General features: G+C 36.7%; 7 protein-coding genes across 8 annotated transcripts; 5 read left to right on the forward strand and 2 right to left on the reverse strand.

The window, feature by feature from the left end:
• The first annotated feature begins 5,663 nt into the window (after positions 1-5,663).
• On the forward strand, positions 5,664-8,251 carry LOC123014237 (protein arginine N-methyltransferase 5). Its single transcript, XM_044413248.1, has 5 exons — positions 5,664-5,740; positions 5,894-6,156; positions 6,206-6,827; positions 7,159-7,999; positions 8,046-8,251. The coding sequence occupies exons 2-5, from the start codon at positions 5,901-5,903 to the stop codon at positions 8,199-8,201; spliced, it is 1,875 nt and encodes a 624-aa protein (XP_044269183.1). The 5' UTR covers positions 5,664-5,740; positions 5,894-5,900; the 3' UTR covers positions 8,202-8,251.
• LOC123014238 (U6 snRNA phosphodiesterase) lies at positions 8,184-9,354 on the reverse strand. The gene is made up of 4 exons (XM_044413249.1): positions 9,034-9,354; positions 8,860-8,987; positions 8,631-8,814; positions 8,184-8,582 (listed from the first exon to the last, which is right to left on the reverse strand). The coding sequence occupies exons 1-4, from the start codon at positions 9,171-9,173 to the stop codon at positions 8,231-8,233; spliced, it is 804 nt and encodes a 267-aa protein (XP_044269184.1). The 5' UTR covers positions 9,174-9,354; the 3' UTR covers positions 8,184-8,230.
• Positions 9,355-11,091: 1,737 nt separating this feature from the next.
• LOC123014636 (engulfment and cell motility protein 1) lies at positions 11,092-13,490 on the reverse strand. Its single transcript, XM_044413846.1, has one exon. The coding sequence runs from the start codon at positions 13,366-13,368 to the stop codon at positions 11,239-11,241; it is 2,130 nt and encodes a 709-aa protein (XP_044269781.1). The 5' UTR covers positions 13,369-13,490; the 3' UTR covers positions 11,092-11,238.
• Positions 13,491-13,583: 93 nt separating this feature from the next.
• On the forward strand, positions 13,584-14,710 carry LOC123014638 (NADH dehydrogenase [ubiquinone] flavoprotein 2, mitochondrial). Its single transcript, XM_044413848.1, has 5 exons — positions 13,584-13,743; positions 13,822-13,950; positions 13,997-14,392; positions 14,447-14,523; positions 14,573-14,710. Exons 1-5 carry the CDS (start codon positions 13,708-13,710, stop codon positions 14,664-14,666), a joined length of 732 nt encoding a protein of 243 aa, XP_044269783.1. The 5' UTR covers positions 13,584-13,707; the 3' UTR covers positions 14,667-14,710.
• Positions 14,711-14,771: 61 nt separating this feature from the next.
• LOC123014637 (chromobox protein homolog 1-like) lies at positions 14,772-16,126 on the forward strand. The gene is made up of 4 exons (XM_044413847.1): positions 14,772-15,091; positions 15,208-15,453; positions 15,500-15,774; positions 15,819-16,126. Exons 1-4 carry the CDS (start codon positions 14,891-14,893, stop codon positions 15,841-15,843), a joined length of 747 nt encoding a protein of 248 aa, XP_044269782.1. The 5' UTR covers positions 14,772-14,890; the 3' UTR covers positions 15,844-16,126.
• A 232-nt stretch (positions 16,127-16,358) lies between these two features.
• LOC123015224 (trimethylguanosine synthase) lies at positions 16,359-24,777 on the forward strand. 2 transcript variants are annotated; one of them, XM_044414840.1, is made up of 8 exons: positions 16,359-16,582; positions 18,374-18,512; positions 20,606-21,362; positions 21,419-21,773; positions 23,493-23,721; positions 23,771-24,161; positions 24,214-24,512; positions 24,564-24,777. In XM_044414840.1, exons 1-8 carry the CDS (start codon positions 16,485-16,487, stop codon positions 24,672-24,674), a joined length of 2,379 nt encoding a protein of 792 aa, XP_044270775.1. In that variant the 5' UTR covers positions 16,359-16,484; the 3' UTR covers positions 24,675-24,777. The 2 variants fall into 2 exon arrangements, with proteins under 2 accessions (XP_044270775.1, XP_044270774.1); XM_044414839.1 differs by having other exon boundaries at positions 16,360-16,582; positions 21,407-21,773.
• LOC123015226 (serine/threonine-protein kinase greatwall) lies at positions 16,602-18,300 on the forward strand. The gene has a single exon (XM_044414841.1). It carries the CDS (start codon positions 16,690-16,692, stop codon positions 18,265-18,267), a length of 1,578 nt encoding a protein of 525 aa, XP_044270776.1. The 5' UTR covers positions 16,602-16,689; the 3' UTR covers positions 18,268-18,300.
• Positions 24,778-24,789: the final 12 nt, after the last annotated feature.

Raw genomic sequence — 24,789 nt, forward strand, 5'->3', positions numbered from 1 at the left:
AAACGTCTAAAGGATAAAGAGACTCAAGGATAAGGAACCAACGGACACGCCATAACTGTGTCACTTTTAATGTATTGAATAAATTAGAAATTAAAAATTAAAAATAGTTGTAGTTGAATTTTCGACAATGCAAGAGAATCTCTCCAAAAATTGTTCATTTTTTTATTTGTGGCACAATAACGGACGAGTATTTATTTCTATCCACCTTTTTATAATTCAAATTAGATACTGTAAACAGCCTCTGTTATCTCGTAACAATCTCGATTTATTATAGTAGCAAACCTCTTGTCAAGAAGTATGACAAGCTCATTTGCAACCAGCCTGGCACAGTTTATTTTGTTTTATTTTTTTAACACGTCCACACTGCTTGAATTGATCTCCGATCGACCAAACACCCGTTTATTCAAACATAACGGGGCCCTGTTATACTTAGGTGCCATAACGGGTTATTTTAAAGCAGAGGCGCCACATATTGAACTAAATAAATTTTAAAAAATATTAATAAAACTAGAACAAAATTTTATTTCACTTCTGCCACACATACAAACTCTAGTGGCAAAACCGATTATTAAAAGAAAAAAATAGAAATTTATAATATGGTGACGAAAAAAAGGAGCCCACGATTGAAACAGTCCTTTTTTATTGAAACATTGTGACCATCATTCCAAAAATAGTCTAAATAGATTCTTTTTAAAATTTAAACAGTTTGTCTAACAGCACAAAGCGGCAATATTGCACAAATTTCTTTTACTAAAAAACTATTTCACTCAGGTATTTTTCGTATCTAGGAAATCTTTTTGACTTTAATCGTTCAAATTTCACAGAACAAACAACATTGAAAATTGATTTTTTTGTTGCTACCGTTTCCAATAATTGAACATTACTTGGACATTTTCTGTATCCTAGGATATTTGCAATGTTGCAACATTGATAAGTTTTCTTTGGAGCCAAGAAATGGTATCCAAACATCTTCAATAAAGTTTATTTCAATAGACTTTTTTTTTAAGAACACCGTCAACAGTATCAAAATCTAGACTTTAACAATGAAATTATTTTAAAACTGTTAATTATATAGATTTCTCTTTTCTAAAAAGGAAAGTCTATATCTTACTGATAAGAGCACAAATCCAATTTTGGTCTTCGAATAAAAGATCACTTATAACGTGTGGGTTAACACGGGCGCCTTTTTTTCATCATACTGTATATTAAGTGTGTGAAACGACGGGAGAATATGTAGACACAAAAAGGCATTCGAGCGTTAAAACTCAGTTTTGCGCACATAATATAGTGTAAACAACGTTTTCTCTACAAAATTTAAAATGTAATTGGTCAGTGTGTGAAATGCCGTCAGTGTGTGAAATAACCACTTCACACACTGCTGTAAATTTAGCACTTTTAACAAAAAATAACTAACTTTACTTATTCAACTTTACACGGGATTGTAGAAAATATTAAGTTATTTTTATACTAAGTGTGCGAAACAAGATAACGCCGTTTTTTTGTTTCGCACACATGATATAGACAGCGTTTTTTCTAAATGTTGAAATTAATTATTTAAATACTTCACAATTAAGTTGCCATATTTCTATCGGTGTGTGAAATGAGCTGGCTAACTAATTTAGATGTGTGAAATTCAGCTTCACACATGATTGTCGAAAAAATTAATTTCAAAATTAAATTTTTTCTCCCTTGAAAAATCTGATGGCCTCCGCCTATGTGCGACAATTGTTCCGTAATGTAGTGATAAATCCAGGTGTTGTGGTGTTCGAACTTTGACCATGACCCAGCCGGCCACCGGTCCACCAACAAAGCACCCTTTCTATTCTAAAAAAAGTTACCCAACGGTCCTACGACAGCATCCGTTCTTGATGGGCTCGCGAGGGTATTATACGGTTATGGATTTATGATCCCATATGCAGATGCAAGGGACCAGATGTCCAGCGTATGTGAGTTTACCGTTTCGGTTTTTGTTTTATATTTTTTTGTGTACCATCAATTTAGGTTGTGTTGGTGGCTCAAATTAGAAAGTTTTATTGAAAGGGGTGGGGTACAACACGAGGGATCCAATTTTTGTAGATGTACAGTTATGTTTAGAAAGTTGGTAAAATAACATTTAAAAAAATTTATATTTTTAGAGTGGAGAAAAAAAAAGTTAAAAACAACATACGATTTCGTTTTTTCTCTCAAAATAAATAAAATGCAATTACTTTAAAAAAAATAACGTTTATTAAAATTTATTCAAGCTCATTTATTTAAAATACAGTTTAATATTTTATGAAGTTAGGTACTGCATTATATATTTTCTTCGTAAAATAGTTGTACCTGGCTCTCATTTGTCATTAGGGTTAATAAGTTATAACACAGATTCTTTCTTTATACAGAAACCTTAATATTGTATTCAATTTGACCCCAAAAAATGCAGTTGCAATGTTATTATTTTAATTACATATAGTGTATTAAAGATTAAAAGTATACCTTGTGCCATTTCTGTCACCATTCTATCATTTTTCATAAAGTTTTTTTTTGTATGAAATAGTAGTCTTTTGTCTCTACTTTGTCTCTAAATTTGTCAATATGGTCCTATTGTAACATAATTTTTTTACCTGTGATTTCTGTAAATCAAATAATCAAATAAACTGATCTACAAAAGTTAAGGAAGTCGCATTATTTTTACAACAGACAAATTTTATTCTTCTAAGCATTCTGGAATCCAGGAAAAGCAAAAAAATAAAAATCTGCTTTTATCTCACTTTTAATTGATTACTTTTTTTTAATAATTTATTAATTTAATTAATTATTGTAGTTATTGCACATTTCCTCAACTTTTGTAGAGCACTATATTTGTGTCCTATTTCAGCTCAAAAAACGTTACCAGTGTGGTGGTAGAAATAACAGAAGATATAAGATATACCTAAGTTTATCATTTTTTTTTCTTAGATGCTGATAAGAAGAAGCAAAATAATTCAATTGTAAAAGATGATTTGATAATTTCTATGTCCCTTCAGATGACATAGTGCATTGTCAAAGTGACAATAAATATATTGGCAAGCCTTAAAATTAGTAACTTTCGAATTATTATGTTACATGAATGAAGCAGTTTTTTTTTAATTATTGATATTAAACTGACTAATCTAACTAAACCCTCCCAAATGCTAAAAAAATAAATAATTATAAAATATAAAATTTATTTTGTGAGAAAATATCAAAAACTTCAAAAAACTATATTACCTATAGGTACAACTTTTTTAAATATAGTTTTTGTAAAAAATCTCTTATTTGTACTTGTATCCAATTGGTCTTAAAAATTTTGATAAAAAATAATTATTTCTACGTATTCAATAGTTTTTTTTTATTATTTTAATTATACATTCACCTAATTAAATACACTTACAAGTAGCTACATTATAATAAAAACAAAATTAAAATTCTTATGCATCTACAAAATCTGCAATTCAAAAAAATAAATACATGAGTAATTAATATTGTACTCGTGTTGTTGAAGTAAACATCTTCTTTAAAACTTGAAATGAGACTAAATATGCAAAAACTGTCTAATTTAACATTTTTTTTTGTTTTCTCAGCTTTAAGCTTGTTTCTAAGCTGTTGGAAAATATTTATTTAAACTAAACACGTTTTTTAAATTAAACTATATATTTTTTCAAAAAAATAATTAGTGAATGATCAAGTATGTACTTTAAAAACGTGTCGTTTCTCGAGAATAAAATTTTTCGAGTTTTTTTTTGTTTTTGAGATCTGCAAAATTTTTATTTTTTTCAAATGACAACACATCTAAATTTTATTCCATTATTTTCAAAAAAAAATTGCATAACTGAAAAACAAAACAAAATTTCACTTTCAAAACACAATTTTTTTATTCGTTCACCTTGTAATTAAACACTTGTATTTGAATAAATTCTTTTTTTACTTGAGAATGGTTCAAATAAGTTTTATTCAGAGATTACACAAGTGTGTATTAAACTGAGCTTCCCATTTATGATAAAGAATAACAATTAGATGGAGGAAAACGTATTAACAAGCTCTACACGCAAACTAATTATTCATTTATGATAAAATGATGAACATTTTCCATCTAGTTGCGTCTGTCTATTAACTTTTACCAAACAAATGAATACAAGAAACGAGCACATCCGCCGGCCGTTAATATTTTCCACCTTATTTAATTCCTCCCACCTAATTGAAAATAATGCTGGGAACATCAAGAATCTCAATCTGAAATTCTCGAGATATGATTTGCGGTCATAATTACCGGAAATATGAACATCGCCTTCATCGTGGTACTTTTAGTGGGCAGGTACCACTTTTTGGGAGGGGCTTTTCGACCGGAAGCAATTTTTCCTCATGCGTGCAATACATAATTAGAACAATATTTATTATCTGTCATAAACACACGCCGATAGTTTTGTATGTTAATATATCCTCGACTCGTTTTCCTAATTAAACACCAAACCAATAAAAAATGAACCTCCCCCGAATTATTTACACAAAATCAATAGAATACATATTTCAGGCTAGCATTTTTCGCACTGATTATAAATCCACCAATAAAAAGTGAGTATTCCTATCAATATGGCGATCGAACACTTCAGAACATAACAAGCTGGGGTGACGCTACAATACACCCTGATTCCACCCTCGCTCACCCTAGCAATGATGGCCGGTGCACTCGGCCAGGGGTGCCGAGGGCGTCACCCGCGAACCATCCCTCCCCTAGCGAAGGCGGAGCCCGATGGTAAAGTAAAACGATCCAAAAACGCTTTTCTGTACACCTTCGCATTTAATATGTACAGTTGGCAACACTTATCTGATGCCGTGCTGCATGAATACGTACAAATGATGGTTTAATGGAAAATATACGCTTATCTTTGAGGCTTTTGTATATGAGAAAGGCACGCTCGTTTTTCACGGATACACTTCGAGACATATTTGCTTTTGTAAAGTGCGCCAACGGCCTGATTAAATGTCGCACGAAGCCCGCGTTAATTAACGCGAGGTCACGTGGTGCATCACGAGGGCCAGCACGTGATCACAGACACGCATCGATTGGTCGATGGCGGGCGGGGAGGCGCACGACGTTTGTTTTATTTCCGGTCGGGAATTTTTCGCGATTGGGTTTGCCGGAGAAGACGTCACGGGTCACTTCTCAATTTTAATAACGCCAACTCGATTTAAAACTCGAAGAACTAACCAAACGGAAGAAAGAGCGAAAACTAAATTTAAATTTTGATCAAATAAGATAAAAAAACATTATTGTATTAATTGTATTACAGTACCTACTACTCATCTAGTAAAAAAAATAAGTGGACGACCACCCTGTATACTAAATAAAAAATGTTACAGCAATTCTTTTGTTTTTTATTTATTTCTGTTTTTATTGTTATTTAACAAACCAAGCTACTACAAATTTTATCTTGTTTATAACGTGAAAAAATCTACCCCTTTTAAAATAAGTTTTATTTTTTTATTATAATTTGTAACAAAACCCTTAAAACTATTTTTGTATTAAACAAAAAAATAATTAAATAACGTTACAAATATGATTTAAGCATAGAAAAGCACAAAATATTGAAGAAAACATAAAAAAATTCAATATTCTCTCATATTGGCAATACCACTAATAGTAAATTTTAAATTGAATAGGTTGGCACTTCTCCCGGAACTGGTGCGGAACTGTCAATTTTTATTTTGACAGTTTAGTTTAAAAAAAAGTGTTATTTAAACGGTAAGCTTCATTTTCCTTTAAAAAATCGTTTTTTGAAACTCGAAAATTAATCCCCTCGCACTTTTTGGGGCTTTTAGATCCTTTTTTGTGAACTTTTGTGCAAAAAGCTGAAACTTGACATTTGACATAACCTCAATCCACAACATGTTTTAGCCCGAAAATGAGCGTCGAATCTCAATATTACCCCGACGGAGACAATGAGAAACGCAAGCGGATGTCAACCGGCCTCCAAGTCAACTGCCCCCACAGTCTCAGACTTGCGATTCAGTCAGCTTACGAGTTCGGTTACCATTTCCTAGTGACTCAAATAACGCACCCTAACTACGCTCGTGACCTCCTCCACGGGAAGCCCCCGCCAGCAATCGGCCGCACCGATCGCATTTTGCAAAGTCTCGAATGGGGGCGCTATATCGTTGGTAGGTTTGCCCTCCACGTGAAACTCATTTTAAATTTGACAAATTTAAGCCGAACTCACGCCAACCATTAACGTGGACAGCGAAATTGAACTTGTGCAAAGAAAAAGCAAAGCCCTATTTTTGCAAGAGTTGGGTTTTGCGGTTCATTTGGGAGTCCCTGTTATAAAATTCGCCCTAACTAAGCGAAACAACGCGCAATTGGGGCGTCTTCTCAATGAGAAGCTTGTGAACGGGTTCACGTCCAGTTTTTGGGTCACTGTACCCATGGTGCACCCGTCGCAATACAGCCCCATTTGTGGCGACGACGAGAAGGAGGATTCCTGGGAGTGGTGGAACGATTTTAGGACTTACTGTAATTATGATAAACACGTAGGGCTAGTTTTGGAGTTACCTGAAGTTAGACATATTCCTTCACAAAGTGAGATCAATAGATGGATTGGGGAGCCGGTCAAAGCCCTAATTATCCCCACGAATTACTTTATTTTAAACAATCACGGGAAACCTGTCTTGTCTCGCGCCCACCAGGACATAATTCAACGTTTTTTAACCATAGACGTCCAATATATCATCAAATCGGACTCCGAGGGCGACTTATCCCTCTACACTAAATATCTACATTTCTTGGGGAAAAAACTGTACGTTGGTGACTCCAATCTCGATTTTATTCAAGGGTAAGTATCATCGTTTTTATATTAATGTGCATCGAAGTAGTCTTTGAAAGGGATCATTTTAAGGTGGCAACCATGCGAAAATTCAAACAATCCTAATCTCAATCTTCCCTAAAAATAATTTTTTCAAGTAAATGTGCACCCCAGGTAGCAAAAAATAATTACAAATTAACAACAAAATTAACATTGGGTCGAAAAAATAAAGATTTTTGTACTTATTGACACTTTTTGTGTGTATCTGCCTTTAAATTAAAGATGCATTTAGGGCTACTTGATGCACATTAATATGAAAAAAAAACTAAATTTGAAACGTGATAAAAGCGTTAATGTTTAGCTGTGAAGACTTCCTGCAAAACCCCCTGCAGCCCCTCACCGAGCACCTTGAAACCAACATTTACGAAGTGTTCGAAAAAGACCAAATCAAGTACACGACATATCAGAACGCCATCCAGAAAGCCCTCGAAGACGTGCCTCAAGACGTCGCTCTCCCCGTCATCATGGTCGTGGGAGCAGGCCGAGGCCCCCTCGTCCAAGCCGCCCTCAACGTCTCGTACATCCTCCACCGCAAAGTGAAAGTCTACGCTGTCGAGAAGAATCCCTACGCCATTAACACCCTCATAGACCGAGTGAACCACGAGTGGAACGGCCAAGTCACTCTCATAAACGAAGACATGCGTGTGTATGAGCCCCCGGAGAAGGCCGATATTCTGGTGTCGGAATTGTTGGGGTCGTTTGGGGATAATGAACTCTCGCCGGAGTGTCTCGATGGGGCGCAAAGGTTCCTCAAAAGGGAGGGGATCTCGATTCCGTGTTCGTACACGTCGTATTTGGCGCCCCTTCAAAGCATCAAGATTTTTAACGAGATTAGGAATAATCGGCCGGCGGATAAGACACTGAAAACGTGTTATGAGACACCATATGTGATTCATTTGGTCAATTATTACCAAATAGCCCCCGCACAGGCTTTGTTCAGATTTGAACACCCCAATTGGAATGAGGTGATAAATAATGAGAGGTATAAAAAATTGAGGTTTAATTGCGAGCAGAGTTGCATTTTGACGGGTTTCGTTGGGTTTTTTGATACTGTTTTGTACAAGGATGTGATGTTGAGTATCCACCCAGAAACACACACCCATGAGATGGTCAGTTGGTTCCCAATTGTGTTCCCATTGATGGTACGACTGTTTTTCCCCCGAGTTTTTCTAATCAAATTTGTTACAGGAACCAATAAAAGTTGAAGCTGGGAGCGTCATAGAAATCTCATTTTGGAGAGTCGAAAATGCCGATAAGGTGTGGTATGAATGGTGTCTTGAAAAACCGCTCAAAGGTTGCATAATGAATCCAGCAGGACGGTCATATTTTATTAAAAAACATTAGTTTTTGATTATTTTTTATATAGAAAAAAATCACAACAATTGAAACCGAAACAATTTGTTTCCTGTCCTACAAAAAACTTCCTCCACATAAATATACCAATTTTCTTGTGAGAATTCATTCATGAGTTGCTCTAATTCGTGATTTAAGTCACCAATTATTGATTTGAATTTTTCTGTTGCGTCACCAAGACACCAAGCTATGCTAATGTGAAAAGAAGGATTTTCGTAGAATTTCTGTAATTTAAATTCACCTAAACAATGGTCGAGACATTGAATTAATTTCACTAGAGAGTCGTAACCGGTTTTAATTTGTAAACCTAAAAAAGTGCGTGTTTTTTCTTCGTTTGTGTACACTTCTAGGCTATCAAACATTACAATGAATCTAAAAAATAAATGTCTTCATTTTGTAATTAATTTTTCCGTAGCATACTTATTAAAATGACTGATATTTTCCCTTATTGTGTTAACAAAAGGCTCAATCAGATGATGCCTCAAAACCACGGTTCGTGTAAGACTCAAATGAAAACTATCGAAAAATTTCAATTCAATATTTTCAACTTGACTTAAATCCGCGATTCGTGAAATCAGTCTCTGTAACCCTTCATTGGCCTCATCTAAAACCCCAATTTTAAAATTGTTAAAAAAAAGTTAGTACTTACAAGGGATGTAAACATAAGTGGCCCAATTCCCCCTTTCATGAGGGAAACTTCGAAGTCGCCCCTCATGTAATCCTGGATCATCTACAACCTCTTCGAGTTTATTAATCGTGAAATTTGGTACCGGAAGCCTAAAAAAAACCCTCAAAAATTTTATTGCGACTTCTTATTCCTAACCTTTCAAAACGTTTATTTCGGGGCTCCTCATCATCGTCTTTGTGGAGTCTTTTGGTGGAAGCACGCGTACCGGGGACTTCATCCTCAGAACTGTCACCCTCGTATTCGGCCAGTAGAGCCAAAGCCCCCTTGTTTGACATCTCTTAACCTCACAAATTTGTTTACATCACGCAAAATTTCGATATTTTTAATACATCGAATATTGCTCAAATACATCCATGTAAAAACGATAATTTAAAATTGTGTAACCATTTTTATATGTTTTTAATTCCATGTGATAACATTGTTAAAGTGGTTCGGTTATTTATTTTTCTTAATTTTTTTAATTTTTAAATGTTCAACGAATATTCGATGTTCGATAATTTAAAATTGGAGTTGTGCGCACGCGCGGGCTTAAATTAATTTTTTTGAATTTATTAGAAATTTTCTCGATAACTATTCATCGTAGAGCACTGAAATTTTTAATATATGTCAGAAAATTTAATTTTCTATCTAACGGTACCAAATATAAGAGGTTATCTCCAATAAGTCCTAAGTTATTGCCATTAGACCGCTCCGGGTGCCAAAATCCCGACAAAAATCAAAAAAAAATTTAATTTTAAAATTAATTTATTTTACGTTTTTTACATGTCTAGAGGTCTTAAGGACTCAAATAAGTACATAAAACGCCTTTGGTTCAAGTTTCAAAAATTTAGAATTTTTTTAATTTTTGAAGATGAGCAGTAGTAAAATCGTAAAAATAGTCAATTTACTAAAAATCGTAAAAACGGTTGAAATATGGTTTTCTAGACGTAAAATTACTCGCTGAACACGATGCAACTAGTTTAGAATACTCTATGATGCATAGTTTTTGAGATATTGAGTAATAAAGTTAAGAATAAGGCTAAAAGTATAAGTACTATATCCGATTTTGACCAAAAATCAATATTTTTTTATTCTTATGAAAAACTCGTACTATATGTAAAATTAACCGGAGAACACGCCTGTATAAACCCTGTTGACCTAAGACTCATAGTTTTTGAGATATGATTTAAAAAAAAAAAAAAAACTAAAAATGGCTCTGTACCCGGAYCCATAACCCGGAGCGACTTCCGGTTTGCGCCACTAAATAGATAATTTTAAGCTAATTTTAATGGTTTTTAGCTTTTTGCTCTAAGTCCTATAGTTTCGTAGAAAAACGCATTTAAATTTTCACAATTTTGACAATTTTCGCTTTTTGAACGGCGATTACGGCCAAACTATTAGACTTAGAGCAATCAGTCCAACTCCATCGTAATCAGCGTAAGAAAATCTATCGACTGAGGCCAAACCCAAGTCGATATCTCGCAAAAAAAATTTGAATTTTTAAACGCCGATTACGACGAAACTAAAGGAGATAGCGCAAAATAATTGGGAAATTCGTAATTAACGCGTCAAAATCTATCGGATAGGTTTAAATTGAATCTGAGACATGTTTAAAAACACTAGTTTTTTTTATTTTGTAAATTGCGGCAAAACTGTGTCTCAATGACATAATATTTTGACGTAAACCTATGTAAAATATTCCGGGGAATCGATTGGCGTCAATTAAACTGCAAAATTCGTAGTAGTTTTGAAGTTATAGTCGGATTTAAATTGTCGATATTTTTGACTTTATCAGAAATTTTCTCGATAACTATTCATCGTAGAGCACTGAACTTTTTAATATATAATAGAAAATTAAATTTTCTATCCAACGGTACCAAATATGAAAAGTTATCTCTAATAAGTCCGGAGTTATTGCCATTAGACCGCTCCGGGTGCCAAAAATCGACCAAAATCTCGACAAAAATCTAAAAAATTTTAACTTTAAAATTGATCTATTTTACGTTTTATACATTTCTAGAGGTCTTAAGGACTCAAATAAATGCAGAAAACGACATTGGGTCTAGTTTCAAAAATTTTGAATTTTTTGAGTTTTTGAAGGTGAGCGGTAGTAAATAGATTCTTCAACAAATCAGTCATCAATGATTTCCTTTTCGATTATCGTTGTCACCGATTATCGATATTTTTTTCGGTGTTATCAAAAAAACACGAATATCTTATAAATAAGTCTTTATTTCATGCAAAATACACAAATATTAGCTCACATGTATACCACGTCTCTAAAAATTAGTTACAAACTAATAAATATCTCAATTTTTGGTATAATTAGTCTTGTTCAGATCCCAAAATCCCATTACAGGCCTATTTCAGATCATAACAAAAATGATAATGCGCCGGATCCGGTGGAATCGGGGGCGGATCTTGCGGAATCGTCACCCCTTCCGCATCCAACAACCTCAACTTAATCTCCATTGAGAGCAACGTATCCAAATCCCGATCCGTCTCCTTACTCGTCATCCTTTGTCCCAACAGTGCATTAATCCCATCCGTCCAATACGCAAAGGTCTCCTCATCCGGCGCCACGCAATCCAACGACTGCAAATCCACACTTTCCAAAGCCAAAGAAAACGCCAATTGATGCGAAGCCTTCCTTGCTTTCATATGTGGACACTCCTTTCCGACCAAAAGAGCCCTTATATCCGCCACAGCTAACTTCGACGGAAGCTCCTCGGTGGTAGGAGAACTCTTCTCGTCACAATCCCCGTAATGAAGGACCTTATGATTGGGACTGAGACGGATGTACCAAAACTTATCCTTAATCCTTTGCCCCCGAGCCGAGTATTTGGTAAATCTTGTCCCATCGACGAGGAACGCGAGACGTTGCTGTTTTATCAAATTGAGAATATCGGGAGTGATTTGTTCGCGGAGTTCGACTATAGGGCGCGCGTGGGATTCCCACTCTTCCCTCGACGTCCGCTCCAATTGCCATAATTGAGTGATGTCACTGTAGGTCAAAGTCTGCAATTTCACTTTCAGCTGTTCTAACGACGATGGCGGGGGGACCCCCAAAGCCCGCACTATTTGCTCCCTTACGACACTCGCTACTTTCCCGAAATCCTCCGAAGTAGCCCTCATCTCCTTCCACGTCTTGTTCAATAACACAATACAGATGCAAAAACACTCCTCGAAGGGGTTATCATGAGTGAAAAACAACGGCTGAAAGGAGGCTCCTTGTTCCGAAGGGGCTTCCCCAATTTTGAGCAACTCGCATAAAATCCGGACCAACTCGACACTAGCCCTTCCAAAGGGGCACTCATGTTCATCAGCCCTACAACTATTCTCCAGGACAAGTTTAGTGTAACTATCGGGATGATTCCGGGCGAAATAAATCATACAATCTAAAGCCAATAATCCGGGAGGCGTCTCAGTGAAATCCAGCGCCGGATTAATATCATTTTTGAAGCCTAGTTTTTTATAATCTCGAGTGAACCCCCCCGGTCCTCGACTCCCCCCAGCCCCTTCACTATCAAACGCAATCCTCCGCAACTCCTTTATCTTATCGTGGCCATCCTGATCCTGCGGATCCATCTTAGTGACCATTCTCTGTTCAAGCAACCCCAACATTAAAGTCTGCAAAACGTACAATTGGTGGGCCATTTCGGCCCCTAAAGCGGCCCCCGTTTGCAAAATATGATTCTGAATCATACTCCTCACTTGTTTGGAAGTGAGAGTTGATGCCAAAGACCTGCGTTTGGCCGAATCGGCCCTTAGGAGTAACGCATTTATGAGAGCTATGGCGTTTTGTTGGACCACAGGAGTCGCCTGGAGGTGCCCCACGAGCGACCCAATAGGTATCTCGCGCTCCACCTGCCCATACCCCTCGGTACTGTTCAAAACGACGTTTTCTAGGATCGAGAGAGCGGCTTGAGTGACTTCGGCCTCTTGGGGCGAATTCACGAAACTCGCAACGCGGGTTATGAAATCACCGTTGAGAATATCCCATGAGACAATCCCGTGTTCCATCAGTTCGACGAAAGACAGTAAAGTGTGGGCTAAGACAGCCCCCTTGCACTTACCAGTCTCGATTTGTTTAATAATCAAAGTCAGTCCTTGCTTGTTGATGAAATCCAAAGCGAAAGTCATGTCGGCGCTCAGATTCGATAAACGGTGCATCGCGTGTGCCTTTTCCTCGGGATTGCCGTTGTGTAGTTTGTGGAGGATATCCTGGGCTGTCTTCGAGGGGGAGTATTGGAGGCGCAACACCGAGCCGTTTTTGATCTCATTGCGGTTTTTTTCCGTTATGTAATTTCGGTTATTGCTGTCGTTGAATTGGAGGGCGTATTGTTCAGGATCGCTGAGATTCCAGCCGTTGCACAGTTCTTGGATTATGCCGGCGAGGGGCTGCTTTTGGTTGAATTCGATGAGTTGCGGCACTTGGTCGGTCATCTCGACCGCGATTTTTACGATGTACGAGTCCTTCATTGCGGGCATTTTGTGCGTTCTTGAGATTCAAAACATGATGAGAGTTTTTAGTTAAATTTTTTCATAAACACATTTTGACAAGAATGACAGGTGACGCACGGGATGACACGCCTATCAGCAGTGTCGCCACTCTCTAACGGCAAAAATATACAATTTTTGACAAAAATTTGTTGTCCACCTAATCAATTTATCCGAATTTAAACCATATTAGTTTAAATAAAAAATAATAATAAATAACATTTCTACTATTCTAGCATTAAGTATTTTTTTGTTGGTGACACTGACTGTCAGCTGTCACGTCAAAAAAAAGTAATTTCGAATTTTCTCAATTTTTTACAAATTGAAACAATGTTGACAACAATTAAGACCATCGGAAGCTGTTTGGTAATTATTTCAACTGTTATAACGAAAATTTCTTTTGTTTACGTCAATATTATTACATAACGTAACCTAACATTTCAGCGTCGAACTTTAGGGGTTCGTTCCCTACAAACCGCTTCAGCCCTTCAACATGAAGCAGTGTTCAACCACCGAGACACTCCTGAGGACAACCCCGACATCCCTTTTGATTTCACTCCTGAAAACCAGAAGGTAAACTAGTGACACCCCCTAAAAGGCTTTAATTTTTCCCTTGCAGAGGGCTGAAGCCATTCTTGCGATTTACCCCGAAGGCCACAAACGAGCCGCCATGATCCCCCTTCTTGACTTGGCGCAAAGACAACATGGGTGGCTCCCAATTTCAGCAATGCACAAAGTTGCTGAAATTTTAAACTTGCCAAGGATGAGGGTGTACGAAGTTGCGACTTTTTACACAATGTTTATGCGTAAACCGACAGGAAAATACCATATTCAAATCTGTACAACAACTCCATGTTGGTTGAGGGGCTCTGATGAGATTTTAGACACAATCAAATGCAATTTGAAGTTGGAAGTTGGGGAAACTTCCAGTGATGGCATGTTTACACTCTCTGAAGTTGAGTGTTTGGGGGCGTGCGTGAATGCGCCCATGATACAAGTTAATGATGATTATTACGTGAGTTTTAATTTGAAAATCACGTGAAAAAACACCTAAAAAATGAGTTTTTAGGAGGATTTGACAGCCAAAGACACGGAAGAGATTTTGAATGATTTAAAAAACGATAAAAAACCAAAACCTGGCCCTAGGTAAATATTTCCATTTTTTGTTATTAAACATAATTTTGATTTTGTTTAGGAATGGCCGATTTGCTGCTGAGCCGATTGGAGAGCCAACTTGTCTCGCTGGTGAGCCCCCAGGCCCAGGCTTCGGGGTCCGTTCCGACTTGTGATTATGTAAAAAACCTAATTTTTAAATAAAAACTAGTTGAATTAAGAGCGCCTCCGTGGCCATTGTTTGAATTAAAGTGACATTTTGATTTTGTCAATTAGTGTATTTTTTATTAGGTTGGTGTTACGGTTGGTCACACTGTATCACGATAAACGCTCCCGTGGCGTCTCTTATAAAACATAAACAAATTCTTTCACCTGAAATTTAAATTTTTGTGTCGCGGAAATGAAACGTAAAGGAAGAAAAAGCAAAAAGGCCGAAACCGACACCCCAAACGGCCTAAGCGATGAGAAAGACCAGAACGGCGACGCTTCCGATCGGGAAGAGCACGAATCGGAACCGGAGGAAAAAAAACGCAAATCAAACAAGCGCAAAGGCTATTCGAAGAAAGCGGAGGAAGAAACTGAAGAGGAGCCGCAATACGAGGTTAGTTATGTAAAAAAGCTTCTTGGCGCCTTTTCTTCACCAATGCTCGATTAAGATGGCCACCATATTGTTTTGGTCATACCAACCATGTTTATTTGTTGGTTTATTTGTCTCAGGTGGAGCAAGTCTTGGACGAGAAGGTCATCAGGGGGGTACACCATTACCTCATTAGATGGAAGGGTTACGAGCCGGAATCGGACACCTGGGAGCCCGAATCGACTCTCAATTGCCCCGAATTGATCGCGGATTTCAAAAACAAGCAGAAGAAGAAAGGCAAATCGAAAGCAGGACGGAAGAGAGCCAGAGACAGTGGGAAAAACAGCTCCACTGACGAAACATGGGACGAAAATGAAGATTTTGAGGTAAAGAAAGGTGTTTTTTTTATAGTGTCATTAAAATTTTGCTCAGGTTGATCGCATTCTGGACGTCTACTTTAAAAGAAACGGCCAACGTGAATTCTTAGTGTCATGGAAGGGTTACCCAAATTCACAAAACAGTTGGGAGCCCGAGGAAAACATGGATTGTAAAGATTTAATCAAGAAATTCATGAGTAAAGTGGAAAAAGCTAAAGAAACCGAACACAGAGAGTTACGTGTCAATAGGGCACACACAGATAGATTGACGCTCCTTTCTGACGGCCATTTGGGGCGTCGTTTGAGCAAACGAAATCTAGGAAAACAAAGGTAATTGTATTATTATGTTGCAACACATTAATTATTTTTTGCAGGGTTCATTACCATGATGCTGAATAAAAACCAAGTAGTACAATATCATTCAAAAATGTTTGTGTTAAGGCAAATTATGTTTTGGTACTATCAATTGCTGATGTTTTTCATTTATTGAAGAGAGTTTTTTTTTATTATTATCTAACTATAGGTACATAATATCTAGGGTAGCTCTAATAAATATGTGCAAATACTTTAAGTTGTACTCAAAATTTACATATTTATTAATAAGGAAAAGAAATTATCTTTATTTATTAGATCAGATTATTTAAGTACTTCGTGTTTTGTGTAAAATAAATTTTTACAACTATTTTGTCTTTTTATAATAAATCAAATCAAGGGAGTGGAGCCATAAATCAAATGGAAACGTTAGGGCCAATCTGGCCAAAGAAAAAACCCTAGAATAGAACAACTAATTTGAATTTACCTTGTTTTAAAATGTGGCATGTGTTGTTGTTTTATGGGAGACGACAATTAGTTGAAAAAATTCCGGTTCCAGAAATGATTTATTTTGTTTTGGGGACCGATTAATTGGTAATTACTTTTTAAAATTTCCCTGCTGTCAAAACCCGGCCATGTTGACGCAGCTTCCGATGGGTGCAAATCGTGTAAATCATGTAAAAATCGCGAGATTCCTTCCTCAAAAAATGCTATTTTGAGGTATTAATATGTGCGAGTTGCCGTGGTACGCATTGGCTGAGATCCACCTGCAGAACCGCGACAAATCCAAAGAAATCTACTGTTTATGTAGCAGGGTTTTTGTAAGGTAGGTTATTATTCTGTCATCTGTCATTTAGTTCGCCATCAGATTTAAATGCGGCAAAACGGTTTTTAACCCAATTTTCGCCAAAACGCATTTTTCACTATGTTAAAATGACCAACAACGAGCCCAAAGCTCCCAATATCCAAGATTTTTGCATAATCAAGCCCATAAGTCGCGGCGCTTTCGGTAAGGTGTTTTTGGGGTGCAAAAAGACGAACATGGACGTGATGTACGCAATCAAAGTGATGAAAAAGACAGAAATGGTGAATAAAAACATGGTGTCGCAAGTGGTGAACGAGCGCAATGCCTTGGCCCTCACCAAGAGCCCTTTTTGTGTGCAATTGTACTACACCCTCCAGACGGCATCGTCGATTTACCTCGTCATGGATTACATGGTCGGGGGCGATCTCAAGAGTCTCTTAAGCGTCTACGGGTTTTTCGACGAGCCTATGGCGACTTTCTACGTCGCTGAGGTGTGCCTCGCCCTCCAATACCTCCACAGTCATAGCATAATCCACCGGGACATCAAACCCGACAACATGCTCCTCTCCAAAGAGGGCCACGTCAAATTAACCGACTTTGGCCTCTCCTGTGTCCAAATTCACCGAGACTTGGAGATATCCGATTTTGAAAACGCCACCCCCAATCTCTGCACTCGCACCCCCGGCCAACTCTTGAGCCTCACCTCGCATCTCAGTTTCGGTTCGGGGAACTCCCGGAACTGTGAATTGAGCAAGTACGACGACTCGGGGGCCAATTTAGAGCGACGGTTCGACTGCAACAGCTCGGCGTTGTCAGGAGTCACGTTTTTATCGGCCGAGGGGGCTTCACTGCAAGTCACAGACAACAGCTCCTACCACACGTGTCAGAGCACCAACCCGGAAGACTCCAATTGTGCCACGTCCCCCGTGAGTCGGCGAGGGTGCTACAAGATACGAGGGGGCGACCGGAAGCGGAAACAACGATCACCGAGTCCGGAAACCACCCGAAAATCATACATAAAAACAGGTTTGACTGGCGAAATGGAAATTCTAAGAGTCGATTCGACAAGTTCCCCCAAGGGGGTCACGTTCTCGACGCCGGTTTCGAATCCAAAACCCAACAAAGTGATAATCAAAACGACAAGATTTGAAATTCCTAAAGACTCTGATTGCAAAAATGAAGAAAATGTTGTTAGTCCCATAACTCCGAAAACTCCCCGAACTCCGTATAGAACTCCCAAGTCGGTGAAGAGGGGGCAGTGGAGCAGCGATCAACGCATTTTGGGGACTCCTGATTATTTAGCCCCCGAGTTGTTGTTGCAAAAGGGGCACAACTGTGCCGTGGATTGGTGGGCGTTGGGAGTTTGCTTCTACGAGTTTGTCACAGGGATTCCCCCATTCAATGATGAAACTCCCCAACAAGTTTTTAAAAATATTCTCGATCATAACATTGAATGGCCCACTGATGATGAAGCTCTAAGCAAAGAAGTCGTTGATGCTATTGAAAGTTTGTTAACTCCGGATCCGGAAAAGCGACCACAAGCCGCCGAAGTTATGAAATTAGAAGTTTTCAAAAACACCGATTGGAAAAATTTACTAGAAGCACAACCGCCATTTGTACCTGATCCTTATGACCTGACTGATACAGGTTATTTTCAAGCTAGGAACGAGTTGCTTAATTTTAATATATCGAATTTTGATTTGTAAAGTTTTATATCGGATAATAAATATTTTATTTTTGAAGTGTGTTTTATTATTTTTGTTTCATCACGAATTTCCAGACTCTAGTTTTCAAATTTTTAAATCTTTGCAGAAACAAAGATGACAATCTCAAACGAACCGTTTTCTCATCCGAATTCAGCGCTTCTGAAGAAGAACTTTTAATCGAACAGGAGGTCTCGAGTGAATGCATCTCACTGCCCCAAATTTTAAAGAATAAAGTCAAACAGGAGGTAAGTAAACAAAAGAAAAAATTGTTTCATTTTTTCAAAATACATAATTTTTATTTTAATAAAAATCGTTTGGGTGCGGTAACACGAATCTAGCGTATTCTATGTTTTTAATGTTGGTTACAATGCCGTTAAAAGAAAATTACTTTCAATAAACTTACCAATTTCCCGAAATTTTGGTAGTAAACATGAAAAAATCTTGAGAATTCAGTTCGAGTTAAATTTTTCAATACCTCCCTGAGTAACACTGTTATCAGCTCAAAAAAATTAAATTCACAAGATAGCTGAAATAATTTATTTCCAGACGTATTTTCCCAGATTACCAGATTAAATTATTTCTAATACTATTGAAGCTTTACATCTGCTCAAAAACGTGTTTAAACACTCGAAAAAGGCAAAAATAACACTTTTTTGGTGTAATTTGTAATTTTTTGTCTTGTTTTTACCGAAATTTTGCGAAATATTTACGTTTTTACCTGAAACACTTAAAAAATTTTGACACTTAAAACATATTGACTTAATTTGGCGTTTTTTTTTTTGTTGGTTTTAGCATAATTTTGCAAAAAATTGAGATTATATTTCAAAAACCTGCTTAAAGGTAAAATTTCAACACAATTTTGCATTTTTCGGCTTATTTTTTACAAATTTTTATTCAAAAACGAGCTATATCGAATGAAACATACGAAATAACATAAATTGAGATTTTATTTGTAATTTTTTCTTACAAAATAAATGAGTCTCTGGTTCAAAAACGAACTAAATCGAGAAAAACAAGGTAAAATTACATCAATTTTAACCTAATTTAAATTTTCAGTTAGTTTTAGTGTTTTTTTTTTTTTTTAGAAAAACGTAGTATTTGTTTCAAAAAGGTGCTTAGACACGCTAAAAATGCAAAATAACGCCAATTTTGGCTTAATTTGGTAAATTTTTGCTTTCTTACGAAATTTTGCAAAATTGTTCTGTTTCTGGCTGAAAAACGTACTATCAAACGCTCCGAAAAGGCCAAAATAATGTACTTTTGGACCCAATTTGGCGTTTTTTACCCTATTGAGTGAAATCTATTAAAAAAAAATCAAATAAAACATTTTTTTTAACTAATTGAATGTTGTTTTGAATTTTTTTTTTAGAAAACTTGCTAAAAGTGTTTTTGGTTAAAATAAAACGTACAAAATGCTCAAAAAACAAAAAAGTGTCATTATTTTTTACTTAATTTACCACTCGTATTTAAAAAAAAATAATTAAAAAATTAAACTTGGTTTCTTGTGCAAAATTGCGCAAAAAAGTTAATTTTACTAAATACTTGGGCGAATAGATAATTAAAAAAATGATTTCAAAATTTATTAATTTTCTGCTTACCTACATTTCCAAAAAATCGTCAGATATTAGAATTTTTAAAAAAGTTTTCACCAACTCACTAGCTTAGAATAAAAATCATCAGATATGGTGAAATTTCACCAGACTTGGCAACATGAATGACACTGCTGTGTGTCAAAATTGAAAAATATTCTTTTTTTATTTAAAACAGCAGACATGCGCAAAGTGGAAAAAAATGTATAAAAGACTCGTTACAGAAAGTCATTCAAGCAATCATTTATTCTATAACTCGTATTTAATATACTATTTTACAACAAATAAACTATAAACCCAATTTCAACTTCAATAAACTAAATGATTTTGACAATGTTTGTGTTTCTAGGCGCAGTCGCTATAAAATACTGATTAATAAGTCCAAAAATGTTGGTAAAAATACTTAAAATTGGAAAAAAAATGTTGAAAACATATTTTTTTTTTAATTTAGGTGTTATCGAGTTATCGTTGAATGGGATAGCCAACCTAAAATAACAAAATGTCCTAGATTTTAAAAAGTGCATTTAAATTGAAAACTTATGATGAAATAATTCTAGTTTTTTCATGTTAATTATTTGACTATAAGTAATTTAAATGCTTTTATAATAAATTTTTGTGGTTCATCGTAAATTGAAACTTTTTTAAGCATAGTAACCTTAGCTTTTATTACAAAACAAACGAATATTGCCAACCGTGACAAATGTCATAAAAATGGTTTAAATTTTTTCCGTTGCTTTTTCGCACCTTAGGCCGAGACCGAGACGCTTAGTTGTTACTGCAGCGCCTCTCACACCGACAACCTCTCCACCGACGAGCACGACAGCCTCCGTGAATCGCACGAGCCCCGTCGCGGTGGCCTCCAACCCAGTGACAGCGGCGCCGACCTCACCGAATGCATCAGACACGACATCGACGCCGATTGGCAGAAATTTTGGTACCTCAACGGCGAAAAACTCATCTGGGAATCGTGGATCGGCAAATACAGCGCTTACATCAACCCCGACTACCTCCATATCGCCCAAGACCAAGCCAACGGCGAAACCAGAACCAAAGAGCAGCGCGAACTGCTGACACTCGACATCGAACCCCACGAAAAGAATCGAGTCTTGGTGAGGAATTTGTCCGGAAGCGATGATAAACTCTTCACGGAGGTGTCCGAAGGGTGGAATCCCCTGTCGCCGGTCAGTGTGGACTGCGAGACGGAAGTGGAGCAGTTGTTGAGCTCGCGGTGTGGCTCACATGCCAGCTCTCTGCGAACGGTGGATTCAATGACGAATGTGACTCGCATGACGATCTCTTCGTTGGATTTGAGCCAAAGTTCGCACAGTTCGGATAGTTTTTCGTCGGTTAGTTCGGTCCAGAGCTCGATGAGTTCCACCAGCTCGGAGGAGCACGAGGAGGATTACCAACACCAATGGAATGTCCTCTGGAAGAGGCACTACGAGGAAGAGTTCATGAAGCAATACCAAATTTTCGTGGCCAATTGGAAAGAACACAACGTCAGTGGTAAGTGTCTAAATGAATCGAATCAGTTTAAATCAGGGTAGTAGATGTTGTTTTAGGCGAAAAAATCGAAAACTCCGTTCCTAGCACAGCCAATGCGTATTTAAGCAGCCCCTCGCACGTTAGCAAACAAACCAAGAAAAATATCCATAAAGTGTTTCAAGGAAAAGTCGAGAAAAACGACGTCAAGTGTCCTATCGAAGTCAATAGCAACGTAGCCCAGTCTCTAGGGACTCTTTTAAGCAATTTAAAAGTTTCGAGTGAGGAAAATAGCAAAATGGAAGAAACGAAATGTTCAGAGAATGATAGTCTGGATGATGAGGCGACCAAAATGGCCGCTATGGGATTACCAACCCATTTTGGTACTGGAAAAAATAAAAGAGAACGAGTCGAGGAGGCTGATACTGTCGAAAAGTATTTTCTTTTAGCTTAGTCAAATTAGACAAAAATTGGGCGATCGTTGGAAAAAAATCCTAGAGTTAAATTTTTATAAACTTGGGTAGACATACAGCGTGCCCCAAACTCCATAACTTTTTTTAAATAAGCTATCGACTTGATTTTTTTAAATAATACTTCTTATAATGGAGCGCAATTCAAAAATATTTTTACTTAATAAAGGATGTCCCAAACTAAGATACACAAGTTCTGTTTTTTAAATGAAAACACTCAATTTTTGTTACATTTTGGAATTCACCACTAAATTGTCGATATAACACATTCAATCTACAATAGTTTTTGACTTCATAACTTCAGAACCATTTAAGATAACGTAACAAACTTTTTCCAGTCGCTTCTCCAAATTTTAGCGCATCTTTTGAGATAAAGGCGAACTCTGAGTCGATGTTCTATCGCCTATTACGATTTTTTTTAAATGACAAAGTACAAATGGCAATAACTCGACTTTTTCAAATACAACACTATATTTTATTGTATGGCATTTTTTATAAGCTTTTAGTAATTTTTACAAGAACAGGAAACGAAGGTTGTAACAATGTAAAAATTTTGAGAAAATGCTCAAATAAGTCACCATCATGTTCTACACAAGCTGCTAATCTTCTAATAAATAAGCTCCGAATTCTAGCATATGTTGCTTTTTCAGTTTTTTTTTTTTTCGAAAAAAATCTACATTTTTTATTTTCCAAAAATGTCACAAATTTTACAAAGTAGATACCACAAACTCTATATTGGAAAAAAGCTCATAAATAATGCCATGCAATGATGCAATAAAATATAGGGTGCTGTATTTGAAAAAATCGAGTTTTTGTAATTTGTCAATTTTCAAAAAATCATAGTAGGCGACGGAACATTGACCCTAAATTCGCCTTCATCTCGGAGGATTTGTTAAAGCTTAAAGAATCGACTGAAAAATGTTAAGTTATCTTAAATGTTTCTGAAGTTATTAATTTTTGTAGTCTATACACGACTATTTTGACACATAAATTGATGTAAGTCAAAAACTATTGCAGATAGGATGCGTTATATCGATAATTTAGTGTCGAATTCAAAAATGTAACAAAAATTGGGGGTTTTCTTATTTTGGGACATCCTGTATTAAATGAAAATATTTTTAAAATGTGCTTCATCATCGGACCTACCCCATTAAAAAAAATCAAATCGATAGCTTGGATAGAAAAAAAGTTATGGAGCTTGCACGCACCTTTGGGTCATCCTGTATATCAAAAGTCCCCGAGGGTAGGGGCGAGCTCGAGGAGGGGAAGGGGGTTAAAGGTGTCTTTTTTTGTTTTTTTGCTTACATCTCGGAAATGATCACTTCTATCAGTTTTTACCTTCTTATCAAAATTAAAGCTTACAAAATTTTCTACAAAAATGTTCGCATGGTCTTTTTATGGATAACGGTTGGTTATTTGATTTTGGTTAAATTTTTGTAGGAAAAAAACTTTAACAAGGTAAAAACCGATAGGAGTGATCGTTTCCGAGATATAAGCAAAAAACAAAAAAAGACACTTTTAACCCCCTCCCCTTCTTTGAGCTCGCCCCCTACCTTTGGAGACTTTTGATATATGTCAAGCGTTTAAAAAAAATTACAACTTTCTAGGATTTTTTTCCACCGATTTGTCTAATTTGACTGGGCTATTTTGTAATTTTGACCATAAATAACAAAAAAATTTTTAGTTCGATTGGTATAACTAATTTTGAGTCATGTCGCAAGAAAATCAAAGCAGCTTTTAATCTGATGGGGATCGAATTCCAAGACACCAATTCTAACCCAATTGCGGGCCAAGTCCAATACAAAATGAAGCACATTAGGTTACAAAATCGGCACTTGAAACTACGAAATGAAGTACCAAGGCCCAAACACATTCATTTCGATGATGACGGTGCTGTTGTGGAACAAGAAGACGTAGAAAAAATCATTTATGAGTGTTGTATTTATTAATTTGTTTTTTTAGCAAACTTTTCAGGGCGTTTTATTGGACACATCCGACGATAAGCAAAGTTCAGCTGATGAGGAAATCGCAAGTGAACTCGTGACGACTCCGCCGAAAGTTGAGGAGCAGCCGGACGAAACGGTGGTCCCAAAGAGGAAGAAACGGAAGAAGAAGATTATCATGCCACCGGAGATCAAGGAAAATACTCATTTGAAGAAATACTGGCATAGGAGGTTTCACCTTTTTAGCAAGTTTGACGAAGGCATTAAACTGGATGAGGAGAGTTGGTACTCGGTGACTCCCGAGCAAATCGCCAAACATATTGCACAGAGGTGTAAATGCGACCTGATTGTTGATGGCTTTTGCGGGGCTGGGGGTAACGCAATTCAATTTGCATTCACGTGCAAACGAGGTTTATTTCTGGCATTTTTTTGATAAAATAAATGGAAATTGGGTTGTTGCAGTTATAGCAATAGATATCGATCCGAAAAAGATCGAATTGGCGCGAAATAACGCCGAAGTTTATGGTGTGGCAAACAGGATTGATTTCATCGTGGGGGATTTTTTCCATGTAGCGCCTACGTTGAAAGCCGATGTTGTGTTTTTTAGCCCTCCGTGGGGCGGGCCGACTTACAAAAACGAAGTGGTTTACGATTTAGAGTCGATGTTACTGCCTGTTCCCATTTCCAAGCTTTTGGAAATTGGTAGAGTGATTACCAGCAATATTGCTGTTTTCTTACCGAAAAATAGCAACGCTTTTTTAGTAAGTTTACTACAAGTGGGAAGGGTATTTTGAGTGTTTATATTTTTTTAGTTAATTGACGAAACTACGCCGGGTGGAGGAGTTGAAATTGAGCAGAATTTCATGAAGAAAAATCTTGTTTCAATTACTGCCTATTACGGTGATCTCATTAAGAAAATTTAAATTCCATTTAGTTAAGTTCAAAATGTGTTTTAATTTTGTGCATTGTTTTCTATGTTTTTTTTAAATGTTTGTTCCAATAAAAACTGATTTGAATGTGTTTGAATTTGGCGCTTTG

The sequence above is a fragment of the Tribolium madens genome, unplaced genomic scaffold (assembly GCF_015345945.1).
Source record: "Tribolium madens isolate multiple individuals breed KSU strain unplaced genomic scaffold, Tmad_KSU_1.1 Scaffold_97;HRSCAF=244;Tcas5.2_LG3a, whole genome shotgun sequence".
Taxonomy (NCBI): Eukaryota; Metazoa; Arthropoda; class Insecta; order Coleoptera; family Tenebrionidae; genus Tribolium; species Tribolium madens.